The sequence below is a fragment of the Ranitomeya variabilis genome, chromosome 2 (genome assembly GCF_051348905.1).
Source record: "Ranitomeya variabilis isolate aRanVar5 chromosome 2, aRanVar5.hap1, whole genome shotgun sequence".
Lineage (NCBI taxonomy): Eukaryota > Metazoa > Chordata > Amphibia > Anura > Dendrobatidae > Ranitomeya > Ranitomeya variabilis.
Genome location: NC_135233.1, coordinates 284,696,774 through 284,720,000, shown reverse-complemented (window position 1 = coordinate 284,720,000; position 23,227 = coordinate 284,696,774). Strand labels below are relative to the sequence as shown.

At 44.2% G+C, this 23,227-nt stretch overlaps 1 protein-coding gene across 2 annotated transcripts in view; it reads left to right on the top strand.

Annotated features, from left to right (window-relative positions):
• Window positions 1–23,227, top strand: part of ARHGEF9 (Cdc42 guanine nucleotide exchange factor 9) — a 423,137-nt gene that overhangs the window by 152,965 nt on the left and 246,945 nt on the right. Inside the window, exon 1 of one of the 2 annotated variants that reach the window (XM_077285099.1) lies at window positions 18,208–18,439. The exons of the other annotated variant lie outside the window; for it this stretch is intronic. Coding sequence (XP_077141214.1) covers window positions 18,395–18,439 — 45 coding nt within the window. The 5' untranslated portion in view covers window positions 18,208–18,394. Of the gene's footprint in view, window positions 1–18,207; window positions 18,440–23,227 lie in introns of those variants that run through there. 2 annotated transcript variants of the gene reach the window in all.

Below are 23,227 nucleotides of genomic sequence, written 5' to 3'. Positions count from 1 at the left end.
CAAATGGATTTGAGAGAACAATAAATTATTACAACAACCGCTGTGTTTATTTCATTAAAATACTTTTCAATCATGTGTGTGTGTTTTTTAACCCTTTCCTACAATTGGATTAATAATGGAGAGGTGTCATAATTGACGCCTCTCCATTATTAATCTGGCTTAATGTCACCTTTCAATAGCAAGGTGGCATTAACCCTTCATTACCCCATATCCCACCTCTACAGGGAGTGGGAAGAGAGTGGCCAAGTGCCAGAATAGGCGCATCTTCCAGATGTGCCTTTTCTGGGGTGGCTGGGGGCAGATGTTTGTAGCCACGGGGGGGCCAATAACCATGGACCCTCTCCTGGCTATTAATATCTGCCCTCAGTCACTGGCTTTACCGCTCTGGCGGAGAAAATTGCGCGGGAGCCCACGCCAATTTTTTCCGCCATTTAACCCTTTATTTTAGCAGCTACAGCGCAGAAATTTTGCACATACACACTACTAACATTAGTAGTGTGGAATATGCAAAAAAAAGGGGGATATGAGATGGTTTACTGTATGTAAACCATGTCTCATATCCTGTCGGGTTTGTGCAGGAGAAATGAAAAGCCGGCAATTGAATTACCGGCTGTTCACAGATATCGCGCTGATTGAAATCTAAATACAGAATATATATATATGTGTCACAATGACATATATATATATATATATATATACTGTATATATGTTTTCCCGAACATTTGAGCACATAAATCCATTAGATGTCGGTTTTGCAAGCCTGCGCGAAAATCTCGCAGTACGGATGCCATACGGATTACATACGGAGGATGCCATGCGCAAAATACGCTGACACACCCTGACTACGGATCACTATTTTGGGAACATTTCTCCGTATTACGGCCGTAGTACGGACGTATAATACGTGGCGTATTGTCTTACGCCATGTGTGACCCCAGCCTCAGAGGGACATAGCATGCATTATGAATCAACAGTGTTAGAGATCAAAAAGGGCTAACCAACCAGAATACAAGTGAGCGCCTAAAAGAATATGTATAAGCAAAGAGGTGCAAAGTTAAAGAGGCCACATACACTGATTAGAACCGTAACAACCATATGATGAAATACCCTATTGTCATGCCCTTTCTAAAGTCTCCATGCAGTATATATATATATATATACCTGTGTAAGGACAAAATTAAATAGCCGATAGACTCAGGTATTAGTGGCATGTAATCCACACATAAGTATTGAGGCAGGTAGAGTATATCACCTAAAAAAAAATGAATACTATAAAGTGCTGCTGCTTCAATAATAGTAGCCAATGATGGCAGATGCACAATGCAGATCTACTGATCTAACAGGTAAAAATCAGATTGGTAACCAGTCACAATGTAGCAGTCATTAATGAATGCCAATGTGGCCTAAATTGTAACAATGCTAAGTGCAGGACTGCATACATGTAAGACGAATACTGCATATAGCACAAAAGCATAATCTCTTACCCATATCACCCCTTGTGGGATGCCACACCAGCAGCCCCGACGCGCGTTTTGTGTGGGCTTCCTTGGGGGGACTGGGACATATTGTGTGTCAAGACTAACCTTATATAGTACCACCGCAGGTGTACATCTTTCCGGCATGACTTGCGGCACATGTGTGGTGTGTATTGTGTGTGCCGCAAATTACATCATATCCGATGGCCTAAATGATGCGGCTGTTCAAGTGGAAATCCCCTATGACATCACTGGCTCACACATGTCAGTAAAAAGGCGCCATAAAACTACAGTATATTCAGGAAACAGTCACATGCCCTAACACTAAGCCCCTCCCACTATGGTGTAGTCCCTAACATTAACTGCTCTATCTTATCTTACACTATTCTACCTATCTTATACACTATGCCTTACATTATCACTCTACACACTGTACATTACAACAGAATTCACATGACACAATATATACAAAGACGCAGGGCACTATACACACATCGTGATTGGTGTCTTCAGGGGTGGCATAGTTCACCACCCTTAAACAGACATAGATCTGTAGTAGAGAGGAGGATGGGGAGGGCAAGGAGAGCATAAATAGACTGACTGCTGCTTGACAGGAGCAGGCTATGATCCACCACATTGCTTGATTCCAGACTGCAGGGAAGATGTTATCAGGGGGATGGCTGCTACTAGAAGATGGACCCCTGTGACATAACATCCAAAAAGGGAGGGGGGAGCACTGAAGACCAACTTCAGCATCACAATTAATTGCAAGTATTGTTAGGGTTACATACAGCACTATTCATGCTTTCTTTATTGTTATGAAGGCATGGCTATTAAAATATTTTTTTTATCTCCCATGGAGTACCCATTTCACATCAAAGACCGGATTAGAATGACAGATAATGCCTCCATACACCACTGATAACACAGAATCCACCAAACACAATAGGGGTTGCCACAGCTCCCCCTACCTTCACAATGACCTTAGCACACGCTCATTAGATGCTTCCAGACAGAGGATAGAATCTGAGTTTGTTCATTGTGGCTAAAGAACATGTGACTTTTTTGAACCGGCAACAGCCAGTTAGAGTCTACAAAAGTCCCAGTGGCCAGTATGAAAATTGCACTTTAATATAAAAAAATAAAAATAAAGATTGAGATATAGGAAAAATAAACATTGCCACATTTTTTTTTGTGTAACACAAACTTGATGTAAAAATAGGTCATTTTCTGTTCAGTTCCCTTTAATGATTGAGAAAGCATACCATCCCTTCAGCACACCAAAAACTGAGCTACATTTAAAAATTGAACTTGAACCTACCGCGTTATAATATGAAAGACTTGGCACTCATGGGTATACAAGTTAAGAGGGCAAATAGTTTATTTTGAGCAACCTAAAATAGTACCATGTGTTATAACAATTGACGTTTCCGTCTACCAGCCAGACCTTCATCAGAAAGGTTGCAAATTGCTAAAGAGAGGAAGGATACACTTGTAGGCACAGTGTGATATTGGACAACCGTCGTTGTGGTAGAGGCTACCATGTCATGGTCGGGACATGTGTCCTCACTAGTGTTCTCTGTAGGTTAAGTAATCTGAAAAGAATGAGTTAAAATAGTCTAATAATGAGTTTAATAAGCCTTATGACAGAGATTCCTCACTGCAGAGTCAGTCCTTACCTCTGTACTTTCCAGAATGCAGATATTGGAGGGAACAGTGGTCCCCACTGCAGCCATGTCACCAGCCATCAGTTCATGACAATGCTACAGCTAGCACACTGTAGGCCAGAGGTGTCAAACTGCATTCCTCGAGGGCCGCCAACAGGTCATGTTTTCAGGATTTCCTTGAATTGCACAGGTGATAATTTAATCACCTGCACAGAATGATTCCAGCACCTTGTGGAATGCTAAGGAAATCCTGAAAACATGACCTGTTGGCGGCCCTCGAGGAATGCAGTTTAACACCTCTGCTGTAGGCTACATTTATAAAAATGGAGTAATCTGCGCCTATGGGGGGGGGGGGGCACTAAGAAAAAAGTTATACTCACTGGTGGAGAAGGTAATTTCTGAGTCAGCATCACCTTACCTGTTGAATTCACGGTAATGGGCGTGCTTGCTTGAAAACACATGTGCAGTAATCAAAAAAAAAGAAGAAAAAAGCCGCACCACTTCAACTTTCCTTGTAGTTAAAAACCTTTGTCCTTTATTACTCTTAATATGATATGGACATGGTTACAGAGGGCAGGACATCTGCAGAAAAAGCCGGTACAAGTAAAGGACTACCGCCGTTTCGCGTCTTACACGTTTCAAGGGGTCCAAGTAACTTAACTACACGGAAAGTTGGAGTGGTGCGGCTTTTTTCTTCTTATTTTTGGATTATTCTTTTCTATATAGAAAGCACGGCAAAATCACATTAGGTATTGAAAAAGTAAAAGTCCATTTACTTGGACCGACCTGCGGCACTAAGTGACCATCATATAATACCTTTTACACAGGCAGAATGCAGTAAACAATGGGCACTCTGAGCGATCTGTAGCAAATTGCTCAGTGTACATACTGTAAGATGCCATTGTTCTCAGCAGTGTGACTCCTTTTTACACAGGACGATGCACCACCTAGAACAATGATCTTTTGCTCTGTACAATAGATCATTTCACCCTATCAAGGAGTGTTCTACTGTTTCATCGGATGAATGGCAACCTGTTTGGACTGCAAGATTATTGTTCCTATATATGCTCATTTTTTATAATAGTGCAGTATAAATGCAGCTTAATACTTTCTATACCTATAATTCAGATATTTACAGTCCACAGAATATCACAGTATAGCAGTATATAGTCAAAATCATGATCTCTTGTAGCTTGCAGCTCAGCTTCACAGAAGTACTAAGATGGCAGCAAAGGGGGCTTTCAACAGGACCTTGCATGCTATGGTAGCCCAATGGTGTTGTGCAATCCTGTCATAGGGGGCCAATGGTCAATCAAAGATTGGCAGTAGCATTTAAATGGAATTAGTAGGATCAGTCCTGCTAAGTCAGTATATGGGCATGTAGGTCATACGAAGCTGAATATAGTGATACCTTGATATCTGAGAGCCGGTGTCTTATTCCAGAGAAATCCACGTTTTTCTTAAATGAGCTATTTGGGGCTATAATCCGGACACTGAACTCCATGAGAATCTGCCTCCAGAGATTATTATTAATGAAAGAGGATTTACCAGTGTGAGACGTGTATGTAACTCCCCAGGTAGCCGGTTGTTACAGTGGTATTGCCTTCCTCATGGGGAGGGTGATGTCATGCCTGGAAGCAAGGAAGGATCCTTTTAACAGGTAATACATATGAGTCGCCCGCCAGGGCCGTGGGGTACCCGGTACCGGGTCCGGTGTTCACAGGGGGATGTCACGGTGGCGACCCGTTCCGTGGCCCTGGGCGCCCATTTAAAAGAGATAATTGAATAAATTTTATGTTCGTGACGCCACCTGTGGTATTCGGTCAGTGGGGACCGATGCTGCTTTAATAGGTCCTCTGGGGTGATGTTATGGCAGCTAGGTGGTTTAACTTCCCACAGGTGAAGTATATCCCCAGGGCTCCCGGTGTGTAGATGGAAGATGGTGAATGGCGCAGTAAAGAACGAGGACACAGGTTTGCAGTCTCTTTACCTGGTTTACTGAAGAATTCAGGCAGCCACAGTTCAGGGTACCAGATCACAGGATAGGCAGAGTCCAGCCGGTTTGGAAGCGAATCCAGAGTTCCCCTTTACCAGGTGGAGCTGAAAGCCTTCCTCTAGCGCGGTGGTGTTGTAGTCCCTTACTGCCTATGGCTTCAGATAAGGTCCTCACAGTTTTTCTCTGTCCCCCATATAGGATAGGACAATACCTGTATGACAGGCAACGCGAGCCTTTTTACAGGGACTCTATCACACCCCAGGCTCTATGTGTTACTGTGTCTTCAGGTGTGTGTGGCGGACAGCTAACCTGCAGTTCAGCTGTCCTGCCGGTCTCTGCTGTAAGTCCTAGAGTCCCTAGAGTAGAGTAGAGTTCTGGCTACCGGTGATCTGCACTTCAGAGAGAGGCAGCTTGTTCGCAGCTGGTCTCCCCTGATATCACTCTCCTGTGCTTTGCTCTCCTGCACACTTTCCACAAGCTGTCATTTCCTTCTTAATTCTCTTTCTTTAAGAGCTGTAGCGACTCTGGCTACACGGCTCCTTCAGTCCTTCCAACACTCTATGTCTGACTGCTTCCTCTTCTGTCCTCTGACAGAATCTGACTAACTTCCCTCCAAACCACAATATATATGCATATGCAGGGGAGTCACCTAGAAAAGGGATCAAAAGCTCCCCCTTCTGGCCTGGAGTGTGAACATGTTGTGTGTATGGTGATTACCTGATAAAAGATATCCTGCATCGCTTCCAAACGTAACATCACTCTCCCCGTGAGGAAAGCAATGTTACTGTGACGACCAGGACCCTGGGGCGCCACATATACATGCAACATGTTCTGACTCCAGGCCAGAAGGGGGAGCTCAAGACCTGCATTCAGGGGAACTTCCCTATATATTCTGGCTGGAGGAGGAGTCTGTTAGTCAGTCTGCCAAAGGTACAGAGGAGAGAGAGTCAGGAAGAGAGCTGGAGCCGTGCAGATGTGAGGTGCTGCAGCTCCTATGAGGAAAGCTGGGGCCGTGCAGACCCACGGTTCTGCAGCTCCTAGAAAGGAAAGAGAGAGACAGAACAGTCTGCAGAGAGTGTGAAGGAGGATGGAGCACAGGAGAAGTAAAGAGCTGGAGGGAAGCTGCGACTGAGCTTCCTCCACGCTGAAGTGCAAGAAACCTGTGGCCGGAAGACCGAGGTTGTGGGGATAACTGTATGCCCCACAGCAGAAACTGGCAGACAGGAGATTGCAAGTTGCTTGTCCACCATTAACACTCGAAGGCACAGTAGTACCTAGAGCCCGGAGTCATCATAGAGACACCTGTAAAAAGGCTCAAGTTGCCTGCCATGTGGGTAGTGTCCTACCTAAAGGGACAGAGAGAAAGTGAGGTCCTTGTGTGAAGCCTTAGGCAGCAGGGGACTACAACACAGCACAGAAAGGAAGGCTTCCAACCCTACCTGTTTAGGGGGATCTCTGAATCGCTTCCAGGTTGGCTGGACTGCACCATCACCTGTGATCTGTACCCTGGACTGTGGTTGCTTCATACCAGTAAAAGGTAAAGAGACTGCAACTTTGTGTCCTCTGATTCTTTCCACACCATCTACCACCTGTCCCTACTACATCAGGAGCCCTGGGGATTCAGCTTCACCTGTGGGAACCATACCATCCCTGCTGCAGTACCATCATTCCCAGTGAACCCCTTTAAGCAGCGTCGGTCGTCCCTGACCGAATACCACAGGTGGCATCACAAACACTCTTTATTCAAATTATCCCTTTAAAGATCTTCCCTTTTACTTGGGCACCTAGGGCCACAGACCGGGTCACTGCCGCCATGACCACCCCTTTAATGACCATCGGACCCGGCCCGAGTACCCCAAGGTCCTAGTGGGGCGCTCCATGTAACAACTAACTACAAAGGACAGCAGAACTGATTTTTTTCTGCTTACAAGCACATTGGCTGCAGTTCTCACAGCTCTGCTGTATTGAAACAATATTACAACCCTACAACCAAAACAATTCCTCTGTAAAATAAACTATGATCATCTTCAGGTCCAACAACTGATAACCAATAAAGCAAATGAAGTAGCAACACGATCAAAAATATAAAAATATGAATACGGTACCTTTTATTATAAATATTACAAAAATTACAGAAAATGATTTAATAGAAAATTCTCACAGGAAAAATATCATGCACAATAAATAACAGGGAAACATATTCCCTGATCATCATGGACAATCATAACAAGAGACAAAGCATATAGAGATCTATGACCTATACATCCTGCTTCCGATATATACTCTAAATAGTCATATGCACATCCATGCTGGTCACTGGAAAATATTGTTATATACCATTAAATATCAGCATACATGTCCATAAATATATACATCTAGTAGGCCCACAGTGCATGAAACGGCTCCTCAATGTTCATTGCCCAGAAGGGCTGTGCAGGGAGTATACAGCCAAATGGCTCGATATGTTGTCATGCTATGTATAAAGAGATAAATCAATTACCTGCGGCCATATTTGTAACAGGATGGTGGTCTGTGGCTACACCTTGACGCGGGTTTCACCGCCTCTGCAATTTCGTCAGTTTCGTCAACTACTAACTAACAAAAGACAGCAGAACTGATTTTTTTTTCTGCTTACAAGCACAATTGCTGCAGCTCTCACAGCTCTACTGTATTGAAACAATATTACAACCCTGCCTGCCTGTGAGATGAAAGCTGAAGCTAAGGCCTCTTTCACACTTCCGTCTTCCAAATCTGCACAGGATCCGTCAAGACGTTAAAATGACGGATCCTGTGCAGATTGTGGAAAACGTGTGCATTGGGCTCGTCTTTCTGACGGACCCGTCGAGGCTATGTGCACCTGTTGTGTATGTGTTCTTGCAGCGGTTTTCTGCTGCGAAAATGCATACACAACGCAAACCAGGTTAAAAAAAAAAAATAGCAGTATTCTCACCTACCGACGTCCCGCAAAGCGATGCTCCCGGCAGCTAGCGTTCCTAGTAATACATTGAGAAATCTCGCGAGAAGTCGCAGTCTCGATAGACCACGACTTCTCACGAGATTTCGCAATTATTACTAGGAATGCTAGCTGCCGGGAGCATCGGTGATGCTGCGCGGGACGTCGGTAGGTGAGAATAGTGCGATTTCTTATTTTTTTTTATTATTTTTAACATTTATCTTGTTACTATTGATGCTGCACAGCATCAATAGTAAAAAGAGAAAGAGAGCGAGCGAGAGAGAATTTCCCAGACGGGAAAGGCCTCTTTCACACTTCTGTCTTTTTAGATCCATCACAATGCGTTGTTTTGGGAAAAAAACGCATCCTGCAAATGTGCCCGCAGGATGCGTTTTTTTCCCATAGACTTGTATTGCTGACGGATTACGACTTATGGCCACATGTCACGTCCATCGTGCACTGGATGTGTCTTGCTTTGGCGGAGGGAACGTTTTTTCGTACGTCTCATCCTGCACTTTGGAGTGCTCATGCATGGGCGGAGATCTCTAGCTCCTCCCCAGGACTTTAGAATGGGCAGCGGATGCGTTGAAAAACTGCATCCGCTGCCCACGTTGTGCTGAATTTTAACAACGTAAGTTGGTACGTCGCGCCGACGCTTTGTGACGGCCCCGTACCGACGGAAGTGTAAAAGAAGCCAAATTCTTCCACGCATGCTCAGTTTGAAAAGACGGGACCCGTCGCTGGATTCTTGCTTTTCACAGTCAGCAACGCATCCTGCGCCCATAGGCCTCCATTGTAGCCAGAGACGGGCAGCGCAAGATACGTCGCTGACCGATTTTCCAACGTGCAGAAAAAACGTTCCTCTGAACGTTTTCTGTGCCCGATGGACCGGTTTTTACGCAGGATCCAGTGCACGACGGATGAAACGGATGGCCATCCGTCACAATCTCCATCGCTAATACAAGTCTATGAGAAAATGCAGGATCCTGCAAATTTTTCATTCAACATTTTTCAACATTCTCAAAAATCGATGGATTGTGACAGGAGCTGAAAGACAGAAGTGTGAAAGAGGCCTAAGAGGAACCGGCCGATGTGTCAGGTATAATCTCACACAGCTCTGCAGTGAGATCAGGAGAGCAGAGATCGGCCATCACACATCACACTGGTAACTCCCCTTCATGTAAAATAATCTCTGGAGGCAGATTTTTAGGGAGATAAGTGTCGGCACATAGTCCTGAACAGTAAATACATATAAGAAAATTGTGGATTTCTTTGGAATAAGATATTGGATGGCAAATATCAAGGTATCATGTTATTCAGCTTCCTATGACTGACATGCCCATATAGATGGCTTAGGAGGGGTCATCCTACTTACAGATTCCCTTTAAAGGGCCCTGTCATCCCCTTTCAGGGCTTATTTGTGGCCATCCCATTTCAGGGCTTATATACAGCATTCTATAATGCTGTATATCTGCCCCTGATACGACCTGTAAGAGAAGAAAAATATGTTTTATTATACTCACCTGTGGGGTGGTCCGGGCCGATGGGCATTGCTGGTCTTGGTACAGTGCCTCCACAGACTCCCCGGCATCGGCGCTCCTGCGCATGCGTACTTATTTGCCTTGTTGAGGGCAGAGCAAAGTACTGCAGTGCGCATGCGCCAGGAAAGGTCAGAGAGGGCCGGTGCCTGCACACTGCAGGACTTTGCGCTGCCCTCAATGTGTCAATTGCAATTTTATTAAATTTGAGCAAACTAAACATTTCCCATTATAAAATAAGAGCAAGCTCCTGACTGGTTCTGATCTACAACAATCATAGAGGGTAATGAACAGCCTATATAATATGGATCTAATGCAAGGAAGAACCCAGAACTCAGTGCAAGTGCACAAATTGTAAATATGAAAAATCACTATGTCCAAAAATATAGCCAGCCATGTATTGAAAGGCTAAGAATATGGGCAGCTAAAGTGATCCAATGATGAATGATGGAAGGGAAGTTTGGGACAATGAATGAGGGTCTTAGAAGACCAAGGAAAGGAGGAAAACTAGGTAATGATGAAGGAAGCCCACCACCCCCCATGCAAACTTCCATGATGGGCCCTATGGTTATTTCTTAGTCTCTTCTATCCATTTTCTGACTTCTTGTTGTCCTGAAAAGGTACCCACTGGGGTTTTCCCACAACGACAGCATCTACTGGGGTGGTTTATGTAAGTGTTTTCCACGCAGTGATCAGCCAGGTATTAGAGCTTAGTGACAATGACACATTTCCAATTCTTTATCTTTTTAAAAGCTTTGAGACAGCACAACCTGAAATGCACATGAAATATTTATTCACTTGAGTCATACAGTAAAGAGTAAGGTTTCCTAACTGACTCCTGAATATACAGGCACAGCCGGGTGCCCATGTTTATCATGTGCACAAGATACTTTATAGATCCTCACGCAGTCTACATTCACTTTTGCAATAAGGGTACATGCCCGTGATCAGGAACAGCAGTGTTTTGTGTGCTGCGTCCAAACCACTGTGGTCTACTGTACAAGCACAGTGGATGGGATCTATAGACGTTCCATGCCCACTGTGCTTCTATTTGACGCTGGCCAAACTCAACCATGACGCGGGTTTACGAGCCGCAGCATGTCATTTTCTGTTGCGGAGAAGCTAGTCTCCTCATCAGAAATTTCCACAATAGAATGGATGCGGTAAATCTACATGGTTCAGTGAACACATGCGGATTTACCTGCGTGATTAGAACGCAGCATTTTGGACCCAGCGACAATACCTTGCGTCCAGTTCCTGCTACTTCCTGATCAGCCTAAGAGTTGTTATTTTGGAATATTTATGAATGAAAGGAGTTATTCTGGAGAATATTTTTATGGAGCTTTTCTATATAACATGTTGAAATTAGAGCAAGTAGCAGAGTTAAATGTATTATGTAACCGTGAGACTGCATTCCCAAGTTAAGAAAATAAAGGAAACATTTTAATAGCCCTATACAACATTATGATACCAGAAAACATTTTATCGCAGCCAAACCAGCAATGCTGCATTGGACAAACCTTCTTTGCATCTCCATCACCGGATTTGTCTTAAATGTCTAATTGGTGGGGTCTCACCTCTGGAACTCGCACCTAAATTGTCCTATCTCTGTGCTGCAAGGTATAGAAATTACACATGCCCTTCCACAAAGTTCAGAGAGAGCGGCAGACCCACCTACTTGTACACTTAGTGTGCTCCTGAGGTACATGTGAATATTCTATATATGATTTGTAATGTACGTCTTTGCGAAAAGGTCTGCAGCTACCAAATATGTTTTCATTTGATGGCAGTGAATGGTAAAATTTTAGTTTCTATCCAGAGGCAAAACCTAGAACCTGTAGCTGAGGATAGGTGTCACGACTCAGCTGTCGTGGGAACAGGGGCTCCTTCCCTGTCCCTAGCACTAGGGGGTGCCCTAGCTCACCCTATTCCCTGGGATACTTCTGAAGGTGAAGATGTCGGGGCCACCACCCTTGCATTATCTCCTGAATCAGTCCTCCGTCTGTTCTCTTCCCTCACCCAGGGAAGAGGGGGCGCTACTGTGCACTGCTGTACACCAACCTGACGAAAAAAGCAACACAAACAAGAGTAAATGGAAATGCAAGGCATACAAATATTCATTCACACTTAACAGAGTAATGCATTGGGGAGTGGAGGATGGGGAAAAAACAAAATAAGAGGAGGGAAGGGAATTATCACTCTTACAAACCCACGCAACAGTCACAGATAACTCCTCCAAACTCCTTCTCATATAAGTACGAAAACATCTCTCCTCCCAGCAATGCAGCATAAGCTAGCTCTGGCGCAGGGGCGGACACTGACTGCTTGGGGCCTCTGTGCAAGAAATGTGTCTGGGCCCCCTTCCTTTTATGGTGACAAAGCTATATGTACAGTAGTGTATATATATATATATATATATATATATATATATATATATATATATAATCTCCGGTCCTCCCAAGACCTCCTTCTCTCCCTCACGCTTATTCGCTCCTCACCCAATCGCCTCCAAGATTTCTCCCGAATATCCCCCATCCTCTGGAATTCTGTGCCCCAACACGTCTGGTTATCCACCACATTTGGATCCTTCAAAAGAAACCTGAAAACCCACCTCTTGAAAGAAGCTTACAACCTGTAATGACCACACGGCCACCTCAACAACATCGGATCTACTGCAACCCTCAACCTACTGTCTCCTTCCCCATAATCCTGTAGAATGTAAGCCCGCAAGGGCAGTGTCCTCTTCCCTCTGTATGTATCAGTCTGTTATTGTTAGTTTTGTTTACTATAAGTGCTATTTGTATTTTGATGTAACCCCTTTCTCATGTACAGCACCATGGAATTAATGGTGATATATAAATAAATAATAATTATATATATATATATATATATATATATATATATATATATATATATATATATATATCCACACACACATACATGTATACATATTACATAGTCTCCTTTATTATGTATATTGCCATATTGCCATCCCTTATTATACAGTGCCCTCTCTTTCTATGTACAGCACCGTCCCTTACATATTGAATTATATAGAGCCCTGTTTTTTTTATTACATACCGTCATGTCTTGTAAGATGTATAATGCAATGATGGCTGATGGAGCATGGGAAAGCTTCTTTTCTAATGGAGGAGCTGATGGACTGGTTGTCTGGTCACCGGCTCCTCCATCAGCAGTCATTTTATATCTAAAAAGAGAGGGGACTATGTAATAAAAGAGGGTGCCGTGAATAATAATAAATAACAATAATAATTTTACTTATATAGCGCCAACATATTCTGCAGCACTTTACATTATAGAGGGGATTTATACAGTACAGACAATAGACATTACAGCATAACAATAAACACAGATCAAAACAGATACTAAGAGGAATGAGGGCCCTGCTCGCAAGCTTTCAATCTATGAGGAAAAAGGGGAGACACGAGAGGTGGATGGTAACAATTGCTTTTGTTGTTCAGGCCAGCCATAGTGTAAGAAACGGGTTTTCATATAAAGCTGCATGAACCAGTTAACAGCCTACATATGTAACAGTACAGACACAGAGGGCTATTAAATGCATAAAGCGTATGAGAATAACAAAATAAACAAGAATACACGATGTAAGAGACAGTACTGTACTTAACAACAGAGGAAGCAATATAATAAGGGATGGCACCATATATAACTAGAGAGGATAGTACATAATAAGGGACGGTGTTATACATAATTAAAGAGGAAACTGTAACTAAGGATGGTGTTATACTGAATTAGTGAGTACACTATATACTAAGGGACTGTGTTATACATAATAAGTACGTACACTATATACTAAGCGACTGTGTTATACATAATAAGTGAGTACAATATATATAATATATATACTAAGGGACTGTGTTAGACATAATAAGCGATAATAATGTCTTCCTCCACCTCCCCCTGTTCATAAGTTTATTATAAGTCCCCCTTCCTACCATCCCAATCCCCAACACCCCTCATTATCCTCCTTCCCCGCATCCCATTATTGTCCTCTCCTCCACCCCATCATTGCTCATTCCACCACCTCCATCATTTCATCCTCCTTCACCACCCCCATTATTGCCCTTTCCACCACCACTATCATTGCCCTTTCCACCACCACTATCATTGCCCTCTCCACCATCTCCATCATTGCTTTATCCTCTATCACTTCATCATTGCCCTCTCCATCACTCCCACCATTGTCCTTTCAACCACCTCCATCATTGCCTTGTTCCCCTCCACTCCCATCATTGTCTTTTCCACTACCACCATCATTGCCTTCTCCCCCACCCCCATCATTGCCCTTTCCATCACCTCCATCATTTCCTCCTCCCCCACCAGCCCCATTTTTGCCCTTTCCACCACCACCATCATTGTCCTTTCCACTACCACCATCATTGCATTCTTCCCCCACCACCCCATCATTGTTCTTTCCATCACCTCCATCATTGCTTTCTCCACCACCACCCCATCATTGCCCTTTCCACCACCTACCATCATTGCTGTCTCCCCTACCACCCCATCTTTGCCCTCTCCATCACTCCCATCATTGCCCTTTCCTCCACCTCCATCATTGCCTTCTCCTCCACCACCTCCATCATTGCCTTCTTCCCCACTCCATCATTACCCTTTCCACCACCTCCATCATTTCCTCCTCCCCCACCATCCCCATCATTGCCCTTTCCTCCACCACCATCCTTGCCCATTCTACCACCTCTATCATTTACTCCCCCCTCCACCCCCATTATTGCCCTTTCCACGACCTCCATCATTGCCTTCTCCCCACCACCATCATTGCCCATTCAACCACCTCCATCATTTCCTTCCCCCTCCACCACATCATTTCCCTCTCCATCACCCCATCATTGCCTTCTCCCCATTACTCCCATCATTGCCCTCTCCTCCACCTACACACACACAGACACACACAGCACCATTCACCTCTTTGCACATTACCCCGCAGCGCTATGCATGCACACAAACACACACCACCACTCATCTTTACACACACACAGCACACATACATACAACAAAACACACACACACAGCACCTCTCACCTGTCCGGACGCTTTCCCACAGCTGAAGCATAACCGTCGGCAGCTTCCTTTTTCAGGCACAGCTGGCTGCTGAATGATTACATCATCCAGCGGTGCTGCTGTCTGTGTGAGAGGAAGCGCGGGCAGGAAGCAGGACGGATCCCTGCAGTTCCACTCCGCTATCTTCTCTTGTAGGCAGCGGAGCTGCAGGGATCTCTCCCTGCCCACCGCACATGAAAAAAATCTGGCCAGGGGCCCAAGGAGCCTCGAGGCCGGATAAACAGGCCAGATTGCCCTTATTATTAGCTACCCTGCAGGGGCCCCCTCCACCTCCGGGCCCCAGTGCAACCGCACAGGCTGCACATGCAGTATGTCCGCCCATGCTCTGACGATATGTTTCAGTCAGGACCCAGATTATACAGTAGATAGGAGTGGCTAACCAAGCTCAGCTGAGAACTCACACTCCAAGACCTCCCAACATGGCCGATTAATCCCTGTTCTGCCAAAAGAAATTTACACCAATTAATAAGAAGGTGAAGTGCTTTTTTTGAGCGCAGGAGTAGGAGCAATCAGACTCTGCAGTCTTCTGGCTCCTCTTTGCTGCGGTTGAAGTGACCGAGGGCAAGTTCGCCCATGTATATCCATGATCTGGCTCAGCAAAACTTCCACACCCAGATTCCATTTTAACAAACATATCTTTACTGTTGTACATTTTTCCTTAACACAGCAAAACACAATAATAAACAACACAAAATATGCCTATCCACAGAAATAAACGTGTAATACAAACTGTCCCTCACTTTCCCTATCCACACGTTACCAGTCTCTTTGCTCCAGAAGATTATCTTCCCACGTCGCAGGCCTGTCTGTCTCTGCAGGGATTAAACAAAGCTCCGTCTCTCAGGTCCAGACTGTAGTCCTTGGGGTACGGCAGGTAGGGGTGGAATATTCGGCCTCTCAACAGAGGACCCGCTTACAGTTCGTGGGTTCAGGATCTGTGGAGATGTCACCGCTGAGTGAATATTCGGCCTCTCAACAGAGGACCCGCTTACAGTTCGTGGGTTCAGGATCTGGAAGTCAGCTTTCAAGAGAGGGGAATCGTCCAGGCAATCTGTTATATCGCATTCACAGGAGGGCACCAGCATACACAGACTTCTCTCTGCACAGACAAGTTTCCCGGGCTCTCTTTCTCTCTCTCCTTCCTGGGCACATGACATAACAGGGGGGAGTCTAGCCAATACAGTTTGTTTCTCTGTAATCACATTCGGCATAGGTATAACTTCTGGCCACACGGGGGCAGTGTCTGTCACAGATTCTATGTCAATGATCACATAACAGTCAGAGCCGGCCAGCTCATTACACGGTAACCCTGTGACAATAGGTCTGATGTTAAAAGTATTTAGGGGCAGCACAGTGGCTCGATGGTTGCACTGTTGCTTTGCAGTGCTGGTATTCTGGGCTTGAAAACCACGAAGGACAGCAACTGCAAGGAGTTTGTATGTGTTTATGTGGATTTCTTCCTGTACTCGAAAAACAAAAACATACTCATAGGAATTTTAGATTGGGAGCCCCAATGGGAACAGTGATGAAAGTGTTGTATAGCACTGTGGAATTAGTGGTGTTATAGATGTGAGTAAGATAAATAATTTAGCCCCTAATGGAAAAAAAATCCTGTGCACTCTGTACACTGTAAAAAATGGTCCCCTATAAGGGTACGTCTGCAACGGACATGGCAAAATGTGGAGTGCCTAAACCCACACCAAATCATGCAGATGTGGCTGCAGAAATGTGGCACTGGCTTTTACCCTTCTCACTGAGGGTGTATGGGGTGAAGTTTCTTCTTGCGGAAAGAGTCAAGCTGGCGTATGGAGATGTATAGGCCATGCAATGCTCCTCTTGGAATTTAAATCTGCAAATAGCCTCTTCTGAAGAAAATTCATCTGTGGTGCCACTTATTAGATGTAGCAATCCTAAAAGTCACTATTGACGCTTTATCGAGCCTTGCCATATGACTTAGGATAAGAAACCAAACCAGAAACTCCATTTGCAGACTAGTATTTTGTGGTGTTGTACCCTCCTCAGTGCAAAGCAAAAAATCTGATTTGCCTGGATGAAAGGCCTCTGACTGTTAGTCTAAGAGGGATTTTTTCTTTATGGAGAGTGCCAAGGCGGCGTGAGGAGACTTATAGGCCATATAGTGCTCCTCTGGGAATTTAAATCTGAAAATAGCACCTTCAGAGATAAAGAGGACTTGATCTCTAGCGCCACCTATTGGATGTAGCAATCCTAATAGTTAATATTGACCCTTTAACGAGCCTTGCTGTGGCACCATAAAATACATTATTAATTTGTTACATGACATAAAATAAGAAGCCAAACAAGAAACTCCACTTGCCGAAAGGTGTTTCAGGGTGGTGGTCGTCCTCAGAGCAAAGGAAGAGATCTGATTAGGCAAAAGGGGGAAAAAGATAATATCCGCTGCATAAATCGACAGACAAATCAAATCAACAGTGCTGGTCACTTTATGCCGAGGCGGTGATGCAGAGCATGAGCAAGAGGTTTAAAAATCTCATCTGCAATAATGATAGAATATTACAATTATGTTTTCTGAGCGTGAACCAGCGGCAGAATATCTGCTGCATATCTGACCAATGTGGACATACAGGATAATTCAGACGTGGCAGATTTATTGCAGAAATTGTTTACACTGTCCTATTTATTTAAATGCAGCTTGCAAAAATTTGTGCACATGCTGCAAAAATAACCCCATTCATTTGTAAAAAATGGAGTTTACTGAGGTGAATACTAAGGTCGAATTCAGATGTTCGGGGAGCATGGTTCAAGTATAGATCGTGATAACTGGATCGTCCGGGGATCTCCTGAGCTGAACTCCGATATATGCCTGTGACTCCGGTCAGTCCGGACATCATGGTACGTCCATAATCAGACAGCGGTTCACACATGTGTAAATTCAGCTTAAATCTTTACTCTACATATAGCTCATTAAACATGGCATTCTATGGGGAACCAGAACATGGAATCCAGGCATCCCGATTTTCCACACTTTCTTGATATGTTGACATTCAGGTATATCTATCTGTTTTTTTACTAAAATGTTTTATGTAAATATTGACTAAATAGCTTGTGCCAAATAAATAAAAATCAAAAATATATATGTTTGGTAGCCATGGTTTTCTTTTTTGTAGCTAGAAAAGTTGTCCAACCAACTCAGAGGTAGCCTCTTATCACTCTATTTTCATCTGTCATTTTATTGGCTTCGCTTCTATATTTAGGATTTTGCCTCCCATTTGAAATATTAAAATATAAAATATAATTAATGTCCTGCATTGATATAAAGTATAATAATTAGTAACCTGAAAGAAAAAAAAAAGTGTTTTTCTATACGAACCAAATGGTCGTGAAATTAGAAAGAATTTATTCATTCGAGAAGATGAGAGTAAATGGAAAAAACTGAGAATAAAAAGGGTGAGAAGGAGGGGAGTGAGCGAGACAGAAAGAGGGGGAGGGGATGTGTGTATGAGAGTGAGAGACACACAAAGCAAAAGGGTCTCCTTCAGCCACCCAAGAAACCCCCCCAAAGCCAGGAGCCAATGTGCTGATAACGCTGAGGGAGACAGATGTGAGACTGCAGCTGTCATTGAGGGGGGTAAAACCCAGGAGTAAGGGGGCCACAAGCATCATTCAGGATGGATCGGCAGAACCTGGCATGGACCAGCGGCAGAGAGGGGATGGTGAGTCCAGGTAGCTGCTGCTATCTCTACCCTTCTCTCTGAGAGGCAGCGCAGATCTACGGGGCTAAGCTCCAGCCATTTTACACACATCATTACTGGCTCTACAGAACATGGAGATGCATCTCTGGGCAGAGGGAGGTTGCTAGACTCTTCATCCCATATTGAGGTATCAAGCGCATGTTCCAATGTAAGGATACTTTATGTTTAGGAACCTCTACTTGCTATGTTGCTTGTCTGTTTTTGTTTTTTTTGTGCTTCTGTTGCAATATTCCCATCCCCAATAGCGGTGCTGTGGCCTCGTCTGGCTTGCAATGGGTTATTCTACTATTTGGAGGGGACCTATTCCCACTGTACAAACGGCTCCGCCAAAGGATGATGCTTCACACAGCCGAAAGTGACAGCTGCAGCTAAAAATAGAGCCAGCTCCACTGGGCTGCTGGCAATGCTGGCACTGGTGCACATACCACGTAGAGTTAATAAATGCTGCAATGGGGGGGAGGTAGCCAAAGCTGGATGGGATTTTACGCTGTTTGTGGAATAACATTCGGGGCTTATAATTTGGTTTCCGGAATGAATAATAGAGTATGATTGCGTTTCTCCGCGGCCATAAGCACTCAGCTATTCATATCACATCGGGGGAATGAATGATGTGCTAGAACGGTAGGCTTTACACATCGCACCATGAAATGGAACCGCCGTGCATCCAGGATCCGGGCCTGTATACCGGGAGTGATGTCATATCCGAGAGTATGATGTCACTTGTTGGATTCTAAGGCGTAAGCTACTGGTGATTATGTATGAAGTCTTGCATATGAAATCATCACAAAGCATGCACTTCATAAAGCCATCATAAGATACGAAGAATAAGCCAAAAAAAGGCAAATATCTGAAATATAGGATTCGATTCTGTGTTACAGGACCTCCCCATAGCGGCGAGGCCATGTGTGCACTACTCCTGTAGACTACAGCCGTCCTATGCTCTTCCGTATATTCTGTGAACCTGCCTACCTCACTTCCCGCAATGACCTCCAGTGGAAGCCTCTGTTGCTAGGAGGAAAATGCTTCGCTCTCTAGTACATCCCTAACTCCAGTGTCACCGTCGCTTTCCTACTAAAGGTTCGCGGCCCTATGTGCTGCTGACTGATGCGATTACTTCTTACTTTACTTGGTCGTGACAGGGAGCGTTGAGTATTGTCTTGGATAATGCATATTATGTCTCTTCAGCCATTGCCATTGTTGTATCGTTAACCCAAAAACTGAGGGTAAATTCCAAGAAGTCATTGCAGGTCCATACCCAGTGTAAATTAGCCTTCTAGCCTCCCAGGTTTTAGCAGAACAATCTGTTACTATTATCGTTACTGTATTATAGAAGTAAGTAAAGCCCTGATATGGTTTATTGGTTTATGTAAGTATTCATCAAACAGGTACGCAGAACAATATAATGTAATATATAGCAGGTTTCTGACGACAAGGTGTTTTGGTACAAAGTTTGGAGGCTATCTATAAATTCCGGCAAAGTGGCTTCTTCTGGCCGTAATACGCTTTATCGGGACGATAAAATAATCCCTAGTGAATGGGATTGTACTGATCTCCCACAAACTGATGTGTGAATAATCCAAAGGGATTTACCTAAGCGATCCTTGATGTTTGCGAATTTACAGAGTCTCCGCTCAGAATTTTATGACAATATTTTCCATAAAAAATATAATTGATCTTTGCTATTTAGGTACTCTGTATTGTGCAGGATGTTGACTGTTGCTTGTTTTTGTGTATAAGGCATCTATACAGTAATATAGTACTGTATATTTTATGTGCTTGTTATACATTTTACTCATATTATTGTTATGTAATATGCACATACAGGTGCATCTCACAAAATTAGAATATCATCAAAAAGTTAATTTTATTTCAGTTCTTCAATACAGAAAGTGAAACTCATATATTATATAGAGTCATTACAAACCGAGTGATCTATTTCAAGTGTTTATTCCTGTTAATGTTGATGATTATGGCTTGCAGCCAATGAGAACCCAAAAGTCATTATCTCAGTAAATTAGAATACCTTATAACACCAGCTTGAAAAATGATTTTAACATCCAAAATGTTGGCCTACTGAAATGTATGTTCAGTAAATGCGCTCAATACTTGGTCGGGGCTACTTTTGCATCAATTACTGAATCAATGCAGTGTGGCATGGAGACGATCAGCCTGTGGCACTGCTGAGGTGTTATGGAAGCCCAGGTTGCTTTGATAGCAGCCTTCAGTTCTTCTGCATTGTTGGGTCTGGTGTCTCTCATCTTCCTCTTGACAATACCCCATAGATTGTCTATGGGGTAAAGGTCAGACAAGCTTGCTGGCCAATCAAGCCCAGTGATACTGTTGTTTGTAAACCAGGTATTGGTACTTTTGGCAGTGTAGACAGGTGTCAAGTCCTGCTGAAATTTCCATCTCCAAAAAGTTTGTCGGCAGAGGGAAGCATGAAGTGCTCTAATGTTTCCTGGTAGACGGATGCGCTGACTTTGGTCTTGATGAAACACAGTGGACCTACACCAGCAGATGACATGGTTCCCCAAACCATCGCTGATTGTGGAAGCTTCACACTAGACCTCAAGCAGCTTGGATTGTGGCCTCTCCACTCTTCAGACTCTGGGACCTTGATTTCCAAGGTCTAGTGTGAAGTATCCACAATCAATGATGGTTTCGGGAGCTGACAGCTATCTATTGTGTATGAGGGATTTAAAGTTGGCCATACACATGCAATATTTATCTGCAGACCCTTGGCGAAATTTGCTAAGAATTTGATGCCTGGTGTTGTCAAACATATAAAATCAACAAGTGCCACTAAAATAAGCTGGATCTGCCGATAATCTGCATTTAAATATTGCTTGCATATGGCCGCTTAATGAACCGGTAGCTCAAGCTCGAGAAATACTCATTTTCTGTAAGGAAATCTTTTTCTTTGTGGAAAGCTTTTATAAGTTCTTCTACCTTCTCCTCAATACACTCACCTTTCTCATTACTCCCGTCACAGCTGGTCCTTCTTCACCTCTGGATTTGCCACTTGTAGAAAATGTATGCAAAAATAATAGGGAATTATTTTCAGCTCTTACATTTTTTTAATAATTCACTGAACTCTTAAAGGGGTTGCCCACTACTAGGACAACCCTTTGTTAAATTAAGTGTTCGGCCAGAATAAAATAATAAAGCCTATTGTCGCCTTCCGTGCCGATGCTGTTCCAGCGGTGACGGCACTCACGGTCCCGGGGCTGTGATGCGGTGTTGTGACACGTGACGCCAGTGCCTAACAAGCACTGGCATCACTGTCTCCGCCTTCGGACAAGCTGAACATGAACAGGAAGTCTGAGATCAGCTGCTGCCTGTACGTCATCTTCATGGAGACCGTGACACCAGCGCTGATTGGGGGCCCTCAAAACAATAAACTAGAGACATGATTGATTTTGATATGGGTCTCAGATCAAATTCACATTTAGTCTGCGAGACGGGGAAAAACTCAGCAAACGGATGGCATTCGAGTGCTGTCAGTTTTTTACTGTTTGTTAAGAGAAACTTGAGAATGCACAAGTGCAATATGGGTCTTTTGGGAATGGCAAGAACTTTTTTAATGGTTTTCTCTGTTTCTACACTTTATGGTGGCTCAGTGGTTAGCACTACAGCCTTCAAGCTCTGGCGTGCTGGGTTCAAATCTCACCAATGGCAACATCTGCAAAGGAGTCTCTATGTTCTTCTTGGGTTCATGTGGGTTTCCCAGTCTCCAAAGACATCCCGATAGGGAATTTAGATTGTGAGTATGAGGTCTGTAAATGCTATGGAACATGATGTTGCTATATAAGTAAACATTATATTGTGGGGGAACACAAAGTAACGAGCTGCTTACCTAGTGGTAAGCGAGTGTGGTTGGATAAGATGTTATCCAAGCATACTCGCGGGCTATCCGAGTGACTTTGGCATATATGTTGAGTCCTCACGGCTGTTTGACAGCCACAACACATGCAGGGACTGCCTGTTAGGCAATTTCCGCATGTGTTGCGGCTGTCTAACAGCCGTGAGACATGCAGCCGCGGAGACTCAAACATATTTTTTGAGCACGTCGATGACACTATGTTTGCATATGAGCATGCTCGGAAAACACCTTATCCAAGCAAGTTCACTCATCACTAGAGATGAGCAAATTTGTTCGGGTTCCCACTTAGGCTGCTTTCACACTAGCGTCGGTACGGGGCCGTCGCGCTGTGTCGGCCCGACACACCGACGCATACTGTGAAAAAAATGCCCGACGTGGGCAGTGGAAGCAGTCTTAGGATGCTTCCGCTGCCCCATTGTAAGGTCCGGGGAGGAGGGGGCGGAGTTTCGGACGCGCATGCGCGGTCGAAAATGGCGGACACGACGTGCAAAAAAACGTTACATGTAACTTTTTTTGTACCGACGGTCCGCCATAACACGACGCAACCGTTGCAAGACGGTTGCAACGTGTGGCACTGCGTCGCAATGCGTCGCTAATAAAAGTCTATGGAGAAAAAACGCATCCTGCGGGCAACTTTGCAGGATGCGTTTTTTCTCCACAACGACGCATTGCGAAGTGCAGTGCCCGACGCTAGTGTGAAAGTAGCCTTATTGGGCAAGCTATAGCGCTTGCTGAATAAGCTGCAGAGGGAACTCGGCTTCCTTGATCACGCCGGCCGATCAGCTGATCGGCGCCGCAGCTGAATGTGTCGCGGCTGTGTCACAGTCACGACACATGCATGCATGTATCATGACTGTGACAAGGCC